Below are 14,670 nucleotides of genomic sequence, written 5' to 3'. Positions count from 1 at the left end.
AAAAAAAAGCACATAATGCCAAGTTTCTTCTCTACTGTGCTAGTCCAGAAAAACAGCATAATATACCTGCACAGTTCAGGGAGTCCCATGATGACTGGCCAGCAAATTAGGAAGTTATTTGGCAACCCAGACTGAAATGAACGTCTTCTTCGCCACAGGCGTAAGTATATTATAAACATAAATCCTCTCTGACCAACGTAGGAAGAGCCTAGAGTTGTCAGCAAGTTGAGCCATTTGCTTCCAGGCAGAATACACCTAGTACATCCAAATCAGATATATGTCAATCCATTTTCCCTTAAGAGAGCAAAGCCCACAGCACTCCTGAGAACCTCATTCTTTCTATTCCCCTTCATCCCCTCATTGAGGATGGGGGGATAGTCTCCAGCTATGATAGGTAACCCTATTATACGTTAGGAAATTGATGTTTAATACCTCTCCTTCTTTGATTTGACATTTCCATTTACTTCTCTCACAACCACTCTAAAGCAACCCTTAAATCATTTTCTCTTTACCTCTACTATTTTGCTAGCTTTTCCCCAAGCTGCTACAGCCCACCTTCTTTATTACACAGCCTGGAGCTGGAAGGGATGCTAAGGATCATTTATTCTAACAAACACGTTTATAGATGAGAAAACCAGGGTCCCATCTATTAGGTACTTTAAGGAATTTGATAACTGAAGTCATAGATAAAACTCTCAAAAGCTGCTCTATGGCTCCTGTGGCCTCTGGATTTTCTGCCCCAGCTCAGTTACAAAATACATCTCAGAGACTATTCTTTTTTTTTTTTTGCGGTACGCGGGCCTCTCACTGCTGTGGCCTCTCCCGTTGTGGAGCACAGGCTCCGGACGCGCAGGCTCAGCGGCCATGGCTCACGGGCCCAGCCGCTCCGCGGCATGTGGGATCTTCCCGGACCGGGGCATGAACCCGCGTCCCCTGCATCGGCAGGCGGACTCTCAACCACTGCGCCACCAGGGAAGCCCTCAGAGACTATTCTGACAGTAAGAATCTTAGCATCTGCACATGCAATGATTTTTTTCAAGTTAAAAGCTTTCTCTTAAGCACCACACATGACAGCATCTTGTTCTACCAGCGTGAGTACAGACTTGTGTTCCTCTCAAAAGCCCATACCAGGGAGTTCAACAGCATAAATCATGTCTCTTTGAGCCCCCGGTGATCCCCACGGCCAGGCTGCACACAGACAAGGTGTGGCATTGATATTCCAAAGAGGCTACACACTAAGTTTCTTAGAAAATGTGATTTGATGAAGATAAATGAATATAGTTAATGTTTATGTCAGATATAATTTCTCTCATTTCCATAGTTTTTTCAAAGCATCACTTTCTTGAATTACATTACATTGTACAGTTTCTCTTCTGTATTGTACATTAGAACAGAATGTAAACACGGTAGCTCAAAGAGAGTCCCTAAACCAGCGAGTCAGGTATTGTATGAGAGATACCTATAGTCATCTGCATTTCCACATAACCCCAAATTTATTAACGCGTTTGGGAACAGGGTACCGTGCTGAGAACTATGTATATATGTCAATAAAAAAGAAAATATGTATTTAATCAAATACTGCCCATACACTGATCTCAGATGATCAAAACCTTAAAACAAAGCAAAGGGTCTAACCTCAATTTATTATATGCTATTTCTATGACTTCATTTTTAGTGAAATTCTCTGGAGGACATCTATAAATGGAAATATCTCTGCGCCTATAGCAGGAAAATGCCTACTCATATGGAAAAAAAATTTTAACATTTCTGCCTTACCTGGAATAATTTCAGAGAGTTTGGGAGAAACCACTAACCAAGTAAATGTGACCAATTTGATGGATAATTCACTCCTTCATTGAAGAAATTTTTGTGCCCAGGCTCAGCTCTAGGCACTGGAGATGTGGTAATGAACAAAACAGACCAACTCTACACTCACGGTGCTTGCATTCTAATCAGGCAAGAGGGGGCACAGAGAGACGAACCGACAGTGCTTAATAACTCAGGTGCTGACAAGTGATGTGAAGAAAATAATATGGGACATAGGCAAATAAGGTGGACTGAGGATACAGAGAGTTCCTGTTTTTATAGAGTGGAAGGAAGTGATAAGGTGACACTGAGCAGAGACATGATGGAAACGAAAGAAGGGAGCCAGGCCGATATCTGGGGAAAAGACATTCCACGCAGAGGGAACAGCAAATGCGAAGGTCCAAAGTTAGAAGAACATCTAAGAGGCCAATGAGGCTCTAGGGAAATGAATAAAGGTGAGAGTGACAGGAGATTAGGACAAAGATGGAGCAGATCTTGTAGGATTCTGCAAGTCACTGTAAGGACTTTTACTTTTCTGTTGCAAGGACTGAGAAAACACTTGAAGGGTTTCATCGGAGCTGTGGCAGGACCTGACTTTAAAAGCATGGTTTTGGCTGTGTGGGCAGAATACAAGACAGCGAGTAGGCAGAGACCTCATTTAGGAGGCTACTGCCTAACCCAGATGATGGTGGCTTCCATCAGGTTGGTAGCAGTGGAAGCTAATACAGCGTGCAGTTGCTGTGGATAACTGGAAGGTGAGGCTGACAGGATCAGCTCCACTAGAAAGAAGGAGTAATTAATGCCTGACATTATTTGATTAGAGTTTAACCCTTTCGGCTTCTGGTTTGGATCCCCTAGATGTCGTAGCACTTATAGCTCCTATTAGTTGTTTGAGCCTTGGGGTGAATGAGTTTCTGCTCCTCGCCTGAAAACACATTTGGATAGAAAAGAGGGGAAACAGGAGATGTGAAGCAACTAAGAGGATCTGGGAAGAATGAAAAATAGGTAGAAGAGTACAAAAAAATGTTGAGTCTTCTTATTTAGAAATTATTGTGCATCCAACTTTGGTACTTCTTGGGGGAGGGAAGAGAGAATAAAAGAACACGATTGGAAAGGACCGCATGATGTGGCAACGGTGGACTGAGGTATTAAGTTGAAGATCAAGTGGCATTTCTGTTCATGAGGTAATTAAGTTGCATCACGGTCTATAAAAAGGTACATGCCGTATTTTCTCTTCCCATGAATCCTGTCTCCTAAGAAATGAATCACTGAATGAAGAAGTCTTTGCTTTCATAAGTTCTAACTTCACACTTGGAAACTAAATCTTATGTTTACAGATTTCTATCCAACATCATAATGAATACGATTTCCTCTTAAGACTACTAGTAACAGTTTAAGACAATTACTTTGGTCATAAAGGGGGAAACACCCCCTGAGAATCTAGCCCACTTTTATTACTAATGGATTCTCAGTCTCCCACTGAGAAATCTCTGACATAGCAAGGCTACCAAACAAGTGGCTAGCAGTGTCGCATCTGCCCAGACAACATTATCAACACATATGCTTCTTTTGAAATGGGACCAAGGGGCCCTAGCACAGGTAAATTAAGGTGATGAGTAAAAAACCAGGTTCAATGACAAAGCAGGAGGACAAGGCAACAAATAACGGATGGAAATTGTATTCCATGACCACAGAATTAAAATATCTAAACAAGCAGACATGCTGGGAGAAATTATTTGGGGTCACCAGGAGCGAGGAAATGGAACAGATGGAAACAGACTGGAATGTCTTTTCTGTTTAAATGTTTGTTTTATTTTTTTCCAAGTCTGATCTATTACACAGAGTAACACGCTGATTCTCAGGAACCAAGTCTCCGTCACTAAATTGACTAACAGACTTGGCATCCCTAAGAATCTATTAAATAAATATGTTGAGCACTGATCGAGGGCCCAGTTAGAAAAAATCGGGTCATTTTCTCCAAAGTCTGGCCAGTCTCTGCTTCACTGGTACAAAAGTGGATTTCACGGCACTAGACAAAGCTGCCACTTGGCTGCATTGATCTCTAAAGCTTCACCAAGTTTGTGAAGCAAAACGTGCCTTTTGATGGGTGTGAATGGTCCTTCTGTGGTCAGCTGTGGAACTGATTAGGTCTTTTACAGCTATCTTCACTTTTCACTTTAAGTAGCAAGAAGTACCACGTAAGCCTAGAGCAACAGCGGCTACTCACCCCCACTCCCAGAAGAGCCAAAAATAAGCCTGCACACCTCTTATTTCTGACAGAAAGGATGATTATAGAAATCCGCCTAACCACACTTAAGAAAATAGGTTAAACTTACGCCATTAAAAATCTCGTGAGAATTTCATGAAAATCATAGAAAAGCTCATCACAAAGACACACACGAAAATGACGGCACTTTCCTCTTCCACGTATTTTACTACCTTGGGGAATAACAGATGGGCTAATCCAGGAGCATCTGTAAAATATTTATGAAAGGCAAAGTAATGGAGATGCTAAACTCATAAAACAGTAATTTCCTCTGCTATATTCAGCAGTATGTACTAAAACGAGAATTTTTTTTACATAATAAAAAATGCACTGGCAAAAGCTACAGATGAAACAGAAAAAGAGAAGCAGAAAGATAGAGGTTACAATCCCCTTCAATACACTAAAAAGTGTTTAGGGGGAAAAAATAACTGCAGAGTCTTGCGGGGCTTTTTGCCGTTGTTATTCTTTGCAAGAAGACCTTGAATTTGCATTGTCTTCCCCTCAAGAGTTTAGACATTCTAACATAGGGTGTTCCCTTTAATGTCCCTACAAAGCAGGTAGGTTATTCCAGGTTATTCTGTAACCTTCCATAATGATGTCCACAGGGCGTTTAGGAGAAGATTATGTGACACTAATAAGCTTGTGGCTATCTGGGCAGCCCGTGTACCTTACCTACATGGTCAAAATATACCCAATTTTTAAGAACTTAGAATGCAGTCAGCAAGCAAATCACAAGTGCACACTTAAGAAGAGAATTACACTAAATTCCAGAATAGTGTGGGGAACATCGCAGTAGGTTTCTGACACCATCTTTAAAAGTGCAGGTAGAGAGGGGATTAGACTAGTTCAAGGTCGACAGCAAGGAGCATTAACACACTAATCCCTGGTTCTCCTAGACGTACCCCCATGACACATCTTTCCTCTTCAACCTCTGAAAATGAAAAACCTGCACAGAAATAATAAAATTTGATCTTGGAAAAGATGAAGAGCTTAGTCCAAATGTCAAAGGCAGCATGCCTGCTATGGGATGCTCACAGCCCCAGCCAGTTCTTTGCAGACGTGGGTGATGGTCGAAGCCACCATGTGGCTTGAGAAGCAGAAAGGCCAACCTGCTCCAAAATGAGGCTGCCGAAAGGCCTCACATTTGCTGGTCATTTCTTCAGGATAATAGATTATTTCTTTCTTTAAACTTTCTCGGTTCCCCCATTCTTTGAAAGGCAACCATTCATACAATCATTCAGAAAATATTTATACAGTGTCTATTCCATGACCAGCAATAGGGATAAAATAATGAAAAAGACAAGCAGAGCCCCAGCATACTTTCTAGTCAAGAGTATAAGATGTAAGACACTAAGGAAAAAAAAAAAGGCAAGGAAAAAAACTCAGCTTTAAAATGGGATAACGTGACAAGAGAGAAACTGGCTGGTTACCTCAGACTAGGTGGCCTGATGACAGCCTTTTTCAGAGGGTGACATTTCACACGTGGATGACAGGAAGGAGCCAGATATGTGATTAAGAGAGGGAAGAACATTCCTGGCAGAGGCAACAGCTATTACAAAAGGCCAGAAACTGAGAAATAGGTATTCTGTGTTTGAGAACAAAAGCAAAAAAAGCGTAGGGGCGGGAGCACAGAATTAGGTGAATTCAGAAAGATAGGCATGGTCTGAATCGTGCTGGGATTTATAAACCACAGTAAGGAGAGCACAAAGAGAAGCCACAGGAGGTGTGTAGGTAGGTGACTTCCATTTAAAACTACTCTGGCTACTGTATAGAGGAAGCATTGCCGGGAAGCAAGGGTGGACACGGAGACCCCAGTAGTGCAGCTATTCCAGTGGCCAAGAGAGAGGGAATGCTGGCCTGGACCGGGGCGCTGGATGCAGAGACAGAAGTAGTTGGAGATGGAGCCTGAGTTGATTGGACTTGAGCATGGGTTTGACACGCAAGGAGAGACAAGAAAGGAAAGAGGCTTAAATGTTAGACTTTCGGTTTGGATAACCAGGCAGATGGTGAGACCATTCACTGAGGAAAGGAAGACTAAATGGGGACAGGTCAGGGAATCAAAAGTCATGTGTCGGCCACTTGATTTAGAAATGCCTATTAAACAGCCACATGGAGATGCCAAGTAGACAGGTGGTTACAAGGAAGCTGCAGAGAACGCACATATTGAATGGCCAGAAGCACTCTCGTTTGGACTCCGTTTCACCTTGTTCTTTCTCTTGCCTTACGTAGCTTTGATGAAGCGAGAATTAGATAAGGTACACTAAGAAGCTTTGCAAAGAATAAATTGACGCCCTCGCATTTGGAACATTATCACTATCGCCTTCCACCCAGCATTAATCTGGCTCACGCTATGTCTTCATTGTAGAAGTTTCAGGAAATGTGGATTATGCCATCCCTGTCCCCCAAGATATTGCAGCTTTTAGCGGGTTCATACTGTAAAAGAAACTGAACCTCATTCTAAAAATGATAAAAGGAAAAAAATCTCCAAAAGCGTTACCACGTCACATGACTCCACTGTAACCTTAGGCAGCCACACAGACTTGACTTCTTCTCGCAAACCTAGACAGGTAATCAGTGCAAAACTGAAAGGCTGGAGTTTCCCTAGTTGGGGCGGTGTCTGCTGAAAGACTTCAGTGTCCCAAAGATGGTGAGTGTTCCCCCACTTACTGCCACATAGTATCAAATTTCATACTTAGTTTTTCCTTCGTGTTTAAAGAAATTCCTATGAAAAATGCAATTTCATTGAGCAAGGGTATTTCCACTAGGATAGTGAACATGAACACTTTAGCATGACATGAAATTAGTTTATCTGATTATTAACCAAGAGCTATGCCCTTAAAGAATGGGACAGCTGACTGGGCAGCTTGACCTGAGCTGTGGTCAGGTAGCCAAGAGGGTCAGCTCCTCCCAGGCAGAGTGTGTCCAGATGGACAGGTCAAGCGATGGGACGTCATCAGCTCCAAAAGGTAATGTGAGGCCATCGCTAACTGATTCTCTTGGCCATACAGTTTCATCCTATGCAGGATGGGGCTCCTTGCTTTTGTTCTCATTCAGTAAAAGGAAAGAGCTTTGAGGGCAAAACAGGTATCACTTAACTGTCCCTAGATTTCTCACAAAAACAAAACTTTTGTTTAAAACAAGTTCGGAGCTAGGAATTTTATCTAGGAAAACGACAAGCCCTAAAAAGAATGAATATACATATCCGTATTATACTCACACCCTGACACTGTCGTCACTATTGTCATTAACAAGAGCATCATAACTTTGGAATGTCTTCCTGTCTGCAAACTATTGTGAAATTGAAGTTCTTAGCACCACAGCCCTCACTAGAATTTTCACTGAGGTTATCCACTGAACAATGAAAGTATAGCAAAGCATTCTCTCAGGCAGTAGAGTTCACGGATGACTTATGGCACTATGTAGAAACATCCCTGCCCAGAGAGAACAAAATTAATTAAGGTATTGAAAATAGTAATTACTTTAATAGTCTAAGGAAACTGCAGTGAGCTTTCAATTTTGCACACTGTATTTTAACCAGTTTAAAGATTACCAAAGCTAATTTTAAACCCACAAGTGGCTTCTTTCAACAGTGATTATGCTTATCAACTCTCTCCAAGAGGTATGACAGTAATGGAGGTAAGTTCCAGGATACAAACTAATTTTGAGCAGAGCGCGTTTAGAAAGTTGACCTACTACAGCACTAAATCACCTAGCATTTTCCAAGGCCAAGTTGAAGTGAGTTTTTTACTTTTAACTAGTGTCTAGGATTACCCATGCCAGTAGCTCTGTGGCCCCCTTGATTAATCCAGAATTTTCTGTCCTGCTCTGTTTTCCAGCCTCTGCAAGCACGTATGTGCCGACGGTGTGCAACGGGCGGGAAGTCCTAGACTCCACCACGTCATCTCTGTGATTGTGAATTGCAGTTCAGTTCTCGTGATTTTAGGCTGTTAGATGAAAGTGCTCACGTGCAGCTCCGGAATGTGGAAACAGAGCAAAAGAACACCCCTAGTACCTTTTTTTAGAAACAGTACAATAAATTATTTTTAAGGACTGTACAGTATATAGTGACGTGCTAGAACTTTTTAGACTGATTTTAGTGTCCCTATTATTAACAAGTCCCCAGAACATGGAAATAACCATTGTTTACAGAGCTGAGCATTGGTGACAGGGTCTAACAGGGTCAGTCTATTAGAAAATACAGTGGCGATATTAGGTAACTTTTTTTCCTATGAAGTTTTTTGTAGGTCCTTGTTGTAACTAACTTAGGATGAGTTTCTATGTTGTATATTAAAGTTACATGATGTGTGTAACAGGTTGTTTTTCTCAGCACAAAGTAAAAAGCATCTGTATTAATGCAAAGATATTGAGAATAAAACCTTCAAGGTTTTCCAGCATGGTGGATAATGGCTTGTACTCTTTTTTAATCATTCCAGGTAATTTGAGTATGTTGACTGTAGACCATTTCTACTTTTTTAATGTCGGAAGAAATGATCTAACCGTGCTTCTCTTCACATCTAGATACACTGAACACAAGTTGTTACCCTACGAAGGAGCTGTGAGCAGATGTAGCCTTCTTTGCAGACCGCATGATCAGAATTTGACTGATGACAGCACAAATATCAGGGGATTACAGTGGCCAGATGATAATACCCTTGTTGGTTTCTTTAAGCCACATCTGTACGGCAGCCCAGATTTTGCCCAAATATGGCTCTGAGGCAAAGAGAGGGTTCCTCCATCCCTGCATTCCTCTGATTGCAGAGGCTGACCTGCCAGGGCAGGTTTGATGGCTCTCATTTCCCAAAACAACCTTAATTACTAGCCAGGAGCCTGGGGAAGCATCTTGTTATTCCATTGGAAAATCACTCTCATGGTTCATAGCTGAACGTAGCAACAGAAATGTAGTACATCTTCTTTTCCAATGCTTTTCCAAAGTCCCAAGAACAATGCTCAGGCATACAGACTCATCTCTAAACGTGAATATTTTACTAACCTAAATAAAGGAGCAAACAGGGAAAGCACAGATAAGCTACAACTGGCTCATTCTTACCAGTACTGTCCTTTTTCTCCCGGTAAACCCTTGAGCCACGAACCACTGATTAATGTAGAAAACTTCGCTGAGTACCTATCTGCTAGGTCCTGCACCAGATACCATGGACAGAGAAGGTATCCGTCTCCTGTAACTCATCTGACAACTTAACACGAACTGGGTGGCTTAGAACAACAGAAACTGACTCTCGGTGTCATCAGGGTTGCACCCTCTTAGCTGCAGGGGAGAATCCATTCCATCCCTCTTCTAGTTTCTGGTGGCTGGCAGCTTCCTGACATCAAATCAGTCTAATCTCTACGTCTACCTTCATGTCACCTTCTCCTCTGTGTGTCCCTTATGAGAGGACACTTGTCATTGGATTTAGAGCCCACCGGGACAATGCAGGGGGATCTCATGTCAAGATCCTTAATGACATCTACAAAGGCCCTTTTTGGAAATGAAGTACCATTAGGATGTGTACGTATCTTTTAAGGGGCCACTCTTCAATCCATGACAGAGAAAAAGATGATTAACACATAGTTCTTGCCTGTAAGAAGCAACAAGACTGGAGAATATGCTAATGAGGGAACTGCAACTGAGGAAGGAAGAGGAGGCTATGAGGGACCCACAGGCTAAATAACCAGGGCCTGGTTAACCAAGACTGGTCAATATACTTTAAAGATATTCAGAAATAATGAGCAGGTGCATAAAAGCCAGCAGGACTGGCCTTGAAGGAAATAAAGTGAGGAGTCCCATGTTAGAAATTCCCTTCTTCCTTCTGCATGCATTTGAATCAGCATCCTCATCAACGTGTTCAAAACTCACCAGATGCTCAAAGACCACAGTGCAAACAGTCTCTAAACTCTCATATTCAAAGAACCTGGACTGGGGGGGAGTGGGTGGGGCAGACTGAGTAACAGATTCAACAGCACTAGATGGCAAAAAAGAAGTCTGTTGGCCTTCCCTGGTGGCACAGTGGTTGGGAGTCCGCCTGCCGATGCAGGGGACACGGGTTCGTGCTCCGGTCCGGGAGGATCCCACATGCCGCGGAGCCGGCTGGGCCCGTGAGCCATGGCCGCTGAGCCTGTGCGTCCGGAGCCTGTGCTCCGCAACGAGAGGGGCCGCAACAGTGAGAGGCCCGCGTACTGCAAAAAAAAAAAAGTCTGTTGTGACAGAAACTGGCAGGACTGCTAGATAAGTGTACTCAGAATGAGCATCTGCTCAATATCAAGGCAACGGCAAGGCTGATGGGAGAGAAAATAAACTCAATCCACTGATGGGATGTGACAGGCTAAGGAAGGCAGTATCAGTTGGGTTGTTCAGAGACACAGCTAATGCCTAAAGTCGTCAAATGGATCATGGATCTTTGTAAACAAGACAATTGGGCTGTGGGTGAATCCTGAGTGGGTGTTTCTAGAGCTGGGTTTCGATCTATGGCCGCTCTATTTCACTCACTGCCTTTGCACTGAAAGTGCATTGACCGACAGCTCTCATCACCTTTTTCTCCCCTGCCTCGTACCGTGTTTCCTATTCAAAAGTGCATCCCCTAACGTGGGATCCCTAGAAGTAATTTTTTAGGGAACTTTCAGCATCTGTATGGAAAATAGCAGCTATAAAATCTTTTTCACGTGAGGCATTTCAAACAAATAGGTTTTGGATTGATTCTTTTTTAACTCCAGTAATGACATTTCATTCTCTCAGAATATAAAACTCACTGAGCCGATCCATCTTTGCAAAAACATCCTGAATTTAAGGAACTCAAGCAGAATGCTCTATCCCACTCATAAAAAACATATCAGAACCTAATGTTATGGTTGATTATTGTTGGATTCCTGAGAGTTTACCGTTTCTGGAACGCTCCGTATCCTCTCTAGTTCAAGTATTAAGATTCTCTTGCGCACTGAGGCTTCTCATGGTAAAATAAAAAGGTCCCATTTGCAAAGTGTGAGGCAAGCTGGTTTGCAGTCCACACAGAGGACAGATTAGGAGAGTGCCTGAAAGGAGTTAATTCAGCCAGTGTCCCTTTACAGTATGCACCCCACACTGCCCCTCAGCTCGCCCCCTCTTTATCCACGCACCCACCACGAGAGTTCAGCAAAGGGCTAGAAACATGGAGAAGCCAAGAAAAGTGAGGCGCCAGGAAGATGGACCATCCGTATGGATTCTAACCTTCACAGCCCTAATAAGGCCCAAACCCATGAATAAGGCAGTCATCACTCCTGTCCTGTGACAGAAAGCTTAGATGTGCACAGTTGTCACCGGTTGGACTCGTTCATTTAAGCCAAGCAATGGTAATCTGAAACCAGCCATCTGAGATAGAGGAAATATTTACTCCCCTCCAAACCAAAGTTACCAATATCCACAAGCTATTTTAGACAGGGCTCTTCGTCGAAGAGTCACTGTTCATAAGATGAGGAAAATTCCAGCAAATGAAAAGCCAAACTGGGACATTTCGTTCAAGGCGACTGGAGGTCTGTTTCTTGAACCATCAATCACTGAAGGAATCCTACGTGTCTTCTGCAGCTCAGTCAGTCTTAAAATAGGATTTGGTAAATGCGTGTGGACTGAGGTGTGCGCAGCCTGAACACATGCCATGGACCCTCCAGGGCTGGCAGGGGACCCTCTCCAGCGCCAGAGCTCAGGAATCTAGGCTGACACTATATGCATCAATATACACTACTTCCACAGAGTTACTTGAAATAAATCTGTACGTAAGATTGAATATTATCTCCAAATCCAGTTACCTTAGCAACAAATGTCATAGAAACCACAATGAGAAAGGCTTTTAAATCAACTGTGCTGGTTGGCTTTGAACCAATTCACTTGTTTCAGGTTTATCATTTCCTAATCAATATCCACAATCAAGTCCCAGAACTATAAAAGGAACTCAGAAGAGAACCTAGCTTGGTCACCTGGTGAGAGATTAAATCATCAAGGGAGGGGGATGGGTTATTTTTTTCTTGATCCTCTCCAGAGACTTGAGAAACTTTGAAGGTGTAAACTCCTAAAGGGCAAAAAAATTCGTGCAAACAGGTTCTTCCAAATAGTTTTGTTTGTGGGTTGTAGTGACTAAAACCAGTGGTCAACAAACCACGGCTCGCAGGTCAAATCCTAGCCTAGCGTCTGTTTTTATAAAACCTGTGAGCTAAGAATGCGTCTACATTTTTAAATAGTTGGAGGAAAAAATCAAAAGAAATGTAACATTTCATGACAGGTTTCCACGCACATAAAGTACATTTATTTGAATGCAGCCACACCCATTTGTATATTGTCTGTGGCTGCTTTCATGCTACAATGGCAGAATTGAAGAGTTGCAAGAGACCACATGACCTGCAAAGTTGAAAATATTTACTATCTGACTCCTTCCAGAAAAAGTTTGCTGGCCTCTGACCTAGACAATTGCAATAGTAACATCAATTAATATCAATTGCAATAGTAGTATCAATTAATTTTGAATTATTCGCCCCTATCTTTTACTTCCTTCATTTATGACCCTAAAATGAACTCATCTGAAAATGTTAAACCAAAATAAAATCCAGCAAGTGTGTAATCTCTGGCCACTTACTGTGAAGGTGAACTCCATTTTAGCATCCAAGGAATAAGTGAGGTGTTGGGATTTTTTTCAGTTTACTCCCCTTGAGTCCTTTTCTTTAGGGTGACCTTAATTTAGGACTTGGGCATGTAAACCTGAGATAATGTTCATGGTCAGTAGAAAATAGATGTGAGGATATGTAAGTCCTCTGAAGAAGTTCTACTCTATACATCTTCACTGTCAAAAGGTAAATGTCAGCAATACACTGACTTTAAACATGCCAATACAATGAAAAAAAAGTAATGGAAAGTGTCTTGACTGTGTTGAGACCTGAGTTCAAGGATGAGGACCTTTGAGACAGAATCACATCAAGGAATGGGCCAGATGAGGCAATTTATACTTTTCACCTACTAAAACATCTGATTCTTCTGTATTGAAGAAATGTAAACTGGTCCTGTCTGCACTGAAGTAGACAGCACTCCTAAGTGATAATAAAAACTCTAATGCAACTGGAAACACCCATGAACAGATAAACAAAGTGTAATTCCACCATTCAATGGACTATTACTCGGCAATAAAAAATAACTACTGCTACCCACACCAACATGGATGAAACTCAGAATCATTATGCTGAAGAAGCCAGACATAAAAGACTACGTTCCTGCCTGACTTCATTTATAAAAAGTCCAAACTAAGCTGTAATGGTTAAAAATCAAATCAGGGGTTGCCTGGAGGCTGGAGGTGAAAGGAGAAAGGAAGGCTATAAGAAATCTTTGGGTGTGGTGAAAATGTTCTGTATGTTGATTATGGTAGTGATGTAACAGGTATATAAAACTTTCAAAACTCGTATTGCACATGTTTAATGGATGGAGTTTATTGTTTGTATATCATTCCTCAGTAAAGCTGATTAAATACCACTCATGCAGACCTAAAAATAAATCAATCGATAAAATAAACTTGCCAATAAAATCATCTTCCCACCATGACTCCCAGGAAATTTACTTTCGTTAGGAAGAGAGAAATGATCTGCATATTAGCCTCCCATTAGGAATGACCACGAGTCACAGGAAGTAGCTCTACTGACACATGTCAGATGACAGTTGACCAGGTCTGTCTTGAAGAACTAGAGTCAATTGATGACCCACCACCTGGGAACCTGGAGACCCCAAATGGTAAATGACTAGACCCAAGCAATTGTTCAACATAACCATTTAAACCACCTTTTCTCTCCTGGGGAAGAAAATAATGACAAAAATTTACACAAAAATACTATGAAACATTTTTAATCCTGGAAAGGACTTGATCACTGGTAACCAAAGAGGGGAAAAGTCAACAAGAATAGAATCCAATCTTTTAAATCAAGTGAACACATATCAAATTGCTCAACATTGTTAAATGGCATGATATAATTTATCCATAGAAGACATAATCTCATTCAGTGGAAAGCTGATTTAAATGTTTTGACAGAGCGCTAAGAGATATTATAGGTAACAGCTGACTTAATGGAGTATTTAAGCCTTCAAAACTGCCTTTTAGAAAAATAACAAATAACTTCTACCACTTAGAGGGGAAAGGAAATAACAACTGTCAGCTAAAAATCATAGAAACGTGATTAATTTGTTTATGCCCTTCAACATTCCACTGAGATCTGCAAAGGCAAGACATAAAATTAAAGTGAGTTCTATAGCCAGGATTGATCTGAATATTTTCCTCACAATATTCCTTCTGTCATACTTCTTCAGTGCTTGGAATAAAATGACAGCCCACTGGGATCCAAAGGAAAAAGTCAGCTCTTTCCAAAGATGGGACTGAGCTGCCAAAATCTATTTTATATCTAAAATTAGAAATAAAATAAATATATCCTTGAATACCAACTATGTTTTCAGAGAGTTCATTAAAATTTAAGGCATTTTTGACACGTCAGAGATTTTAGTCCAGTGACAGGAGAATAAAGAAGCTACCTGGGAGCAAATCCCAATTATCTCTATGGCTTGGAACGTACATGTTGAGCACAGCAAAGATGAAGAGAGAGGTGACAGG

General features: G+C 41.7%; 1 protein-coding gene across 1 annotated transcript in view; it reads left to right on the top strand.

The window, feature by feature from the left end:
- Positions 1-7,982, top strand: part of GRM3 (glutamate metabotropic receptor 3) — a 104,454-nt gene extending 96,472 nt beyond the window's left edge. Inside the window, exon 5 of the mRNA XM_060156159.1 lies at positions 7,909-7,982. Coding sequence (XP_060012142.1) covers positions 7,909-7,982 — 74 coding nt within the window. The remainder of the gene's footprint in view (positions 1-7,908) is intronic.
- Positions 7,983-14,670: the final 6,688 nt, after the last annotated feature.

The sequence above is a fragment of the Lagenorhynchus albirostris genome, chromosome 8 (assembly GCF_949774975.1).
Source record: "Lagenorhynchus albirostris chromosome 8, mLagAlb1.1, whole genome shotgun sequence".
NCBI lineage: Eukaryota > Metazoa > Chordata > Mammalia > Artiodactyla > Delphinidae > Lagenorhynchus > Lagenorhynchus albirostris.
Note: the sequence above shows the minus strand (reverse complement) of the source record. Positions and strands in the feature narration are given on the sequence as shown.